At 54.5% G+C, this 2,544-nt stretch overlaps 2 protein-coding genes across 2 annotated transcripts in view; one reads left to right on the forward strand and one right to left on the reverse strand.

Annotated features, from left to right (window-relative positions):
* Positions 1-18: 18 nt before the first annotated feature.
* Positions 19-775, reverse strand: PTSG_10181 (uncharacterized protein; the record flags this gene model as incomplete). The annotated part of the gene is made up of 3 exons (XM_004988461.1): positions 19-28; positions 248-400; positions 621-775. The coding sequence occupies 3 exons, from the start codon at positions 773-775 to the stop codon at positions 19-21; spliced, it is 318 nt and encodes a 105-aa protein (XP_004988518.1).
* Positions 776-1,174: 399 nt separating this feature from the next.
* The window catches only part of PTSG_10182 (uncharacterized protein), a gene marked incomplete at both ends in the record, with an annotated part of 1,613 nt that continues 243 nt past the window's right edge, over positions 1,175-2,544 (forward strand). Inside the window, 4 exons of the mRNA XM_004988462.1 lie at positions 1,175-1,209; positions 1,591-1,783; positions 2,162-2,304; positions 2,347-2,436. Coding sequence (XP_004988519.1) covers positions 1,175-1,209; positions 1,591-1,783; positions 2,162-2,304; positions 2,347-2,436 — 461 coding nt within the window. The remainder of the gene's footprint in view (positions 1,210-1,590; positions 1,784-2,161; positions 2,305-2,346; positions 2,437-2,544) is intronic.

The following is a 2,544-nucleotide window of genomic DNA, read 5'->3' on the forward strand; positions in this document are numbered from 1 at the left end:
ACCAGGCAGGCAGGGCTCTCAGCGTCGCCTGTCATGCGTGGCCAACAGCAGCAACGGCGGCGGTAACAGCATGATGAGTGGTTGAAGTGGAAAGCAGGCATGCGTACATACAAGCCACCACGCGTGCATGCAAGCAAAACAGACAAGCAGAGATGCAGTGCCGCGCACATCGCATACCTTATGCTGAGGTACGTCATGCCTTGTGCTGAATGTGTGCGATTCCTGGTGGGCCTTTGTATCCGCCGACCTTGCCGATGCTGGCGATGATGGCTGCAGGGCTTCACCGGCGCGGAGTCGTATTCCACCGTCGCGGTGCCAGCCAGCAGGCCCACACGACACAATGCCGTGCGCGCCGGGCATACGCCCTCGATGTTGGACACGCACGAGGTGCACGGCATGCCTGTAGTGCAGCGCAACAGCATCAACGAAAGTGGAAAGTGGAAGTGAGGAAGTACTAGTGAGTGAGCACCAAACGGCACACAAACGGACAAACACCCACCCACACCCACACACCCACACCCACACGCACACACACACACACGCACACACACACACACACATGCACATGCACACACACACATGCACACACACACATGCACACACACACACAGTGCGCGCACCTGCAACTTGGTGTCAGTGCTTTCAGATGCATCGGCAGCTGCTGTTGTGCTCGGAGTGGGGTGATGGCTTCCTGAAGAGTGTCGGCAACAGCATCTTGGGGCTTGTCGGAGGGCGCCGATTCCTCCTTCGCCTCGCTTTCTCGTGCACAACACATGATCTGCTTGTGTGTTTGTGCTGGTGTATTGTTGTTGTTCCAACATTACCTTCTTCTCTGGGCTCGTCGAGGGAAAGTGCTTCCAAATCGGGGGCAGGTGTTGCCAGAAACGCAAGGACTTTCCTTCTCTGCCAACACGGCAAGCAGAAGGTGTGCGGTGCGTTTTGTCGGTGTGAGAGCCACTTTTCGGCAGCAAAGAAAAAAAAAAACAGATGTGCAGGCATTCACGCAAGCAACAAGAGAGACGGTTGCTGCATTAAAATTGATCTGCTGCACAACCACTCCACGACGCGGGGGGCAATGGAACCGTACTCTTTGTGTCGCACACGTGGCGGTTCAAGAAAACGACGCACGCGCTGAACGTGTTCAGCGTGCTGCTGTTGCTTTAAGAGTTTGCACATGAAGAAGGGGCAGGCAGCGCAAGGTAACAGCAAGTGTGTGTTTATGTGTGTGTGTTTGTATGTGTGTGTGTGTTTGTGTGTGTGTGTGTGTGTGTTTGTGTGTGAGTGAGAGAGAGTGTGTGTGAGTGTGTGTGTGCCTGTGTGTGTGCCTGTGTGTGTGTGTCTCTCTGTCTGTCTCTCTCTGTCTCTCTGTCTCTCTCTCTCTCTGTCTCTGTCTCTCTCTGTCTCTCTGTCTCTGTCTCTCTCTTCTCTCTGTCTATCTCTCTCTGTCTCTCTCTCTCTCTCTTCTCTCTCTCTGCCCTGTACACGCACACCTGTCTCTGCCACTGTCCTCGTGCCTCACCTCCTCCGCACTGTCAACATTGGAATCTCTTCCCATACTAACTGCGTGCGTTTGCATGCTCTCTTCTGCAGGGCAGTGATCTCTGTTCTCATGACGATGCAGCGAACTGCAGAGGCGGCACACCAAGCAACCCAGCGGCGCATCTCGCAGATGCTCCAGCAGGCATATGCGGACTTGAAACCGGGAACCATGTTCAAGAGCAAGGATGGTGTGTTACGTGCTTTCACAGCCGTCGCTGTGTTCCATGAGATGGATGCAACCACCGTGTGAGTGCCTTACCTCGGTGCATGCGTATGCGCCCACGTCCTGTGTTTGTACGTGCTTGCATGCGAGCAAGGAAGCACGCGCGTCCACTCACTCTGTCTGCCTTTCTGTCTCTCTCTATACTCACACACACCACACACACTCACTCTCATTCTCTGTCTCTCTGTCGCTCTCCCACATACACACTCACTCTCTCACTCAATAACTCTCTCCCACACACACGCTCACTCTGTCTCTGTCGCTCTCCCACATACACACACACTTTCTCTCTATCACCCTCTCACCCACACACTCTCTGTCTGTCTCTCTCTCCCACACACACTCTCTCCGTCTACAATTCTCCTTCATCCCCTCTTCTTTTCTCTTCCATGCACGCAGGTGTACGCTTCGGACACTTTCGCCATTCGTGTCATCTGCAGCAACGAGAAGAGGCGCCAGGATGCGCTTAACATGAACGCAAGTGACCCTTCCCCGCTTGGGTGTCTCTACTGCTGTACCAGCACGATACAGCCTTGCGGAAGGTTTAGAGTGAATCAGCTGGGCATACATACTTGCCGCAACAGCAATCGGACAGTCACATCCCAGACGCTTGCGCGCGTTGACCAGGCCATCCTTGGTACTGGTCTCCAGATGGTGCAGGTGGCACGAGAAAGGTGTGTGTGTGTGTGCGTGTGCGTGTGCGTGCGTGCGTGCGTGCGTCTGTGTGTGTGTGTGTGTTTGTGTGTGTGTGTGAGTGTGTGTGTGTGCATGCGTGTGTGTGT

Source organism: Salpingoeca rosetta (assembly GCF_000188695.1).
Source record: "Salpingoeca rosetta unplaced genomic scaffold supercont1.35, whole genome shotgun sequence".
NCBI lineage: Eukaryota > Choanoflagellata > Craspedida > Salpingoecidae > Salpingoeca > Salpingoeca rosetta.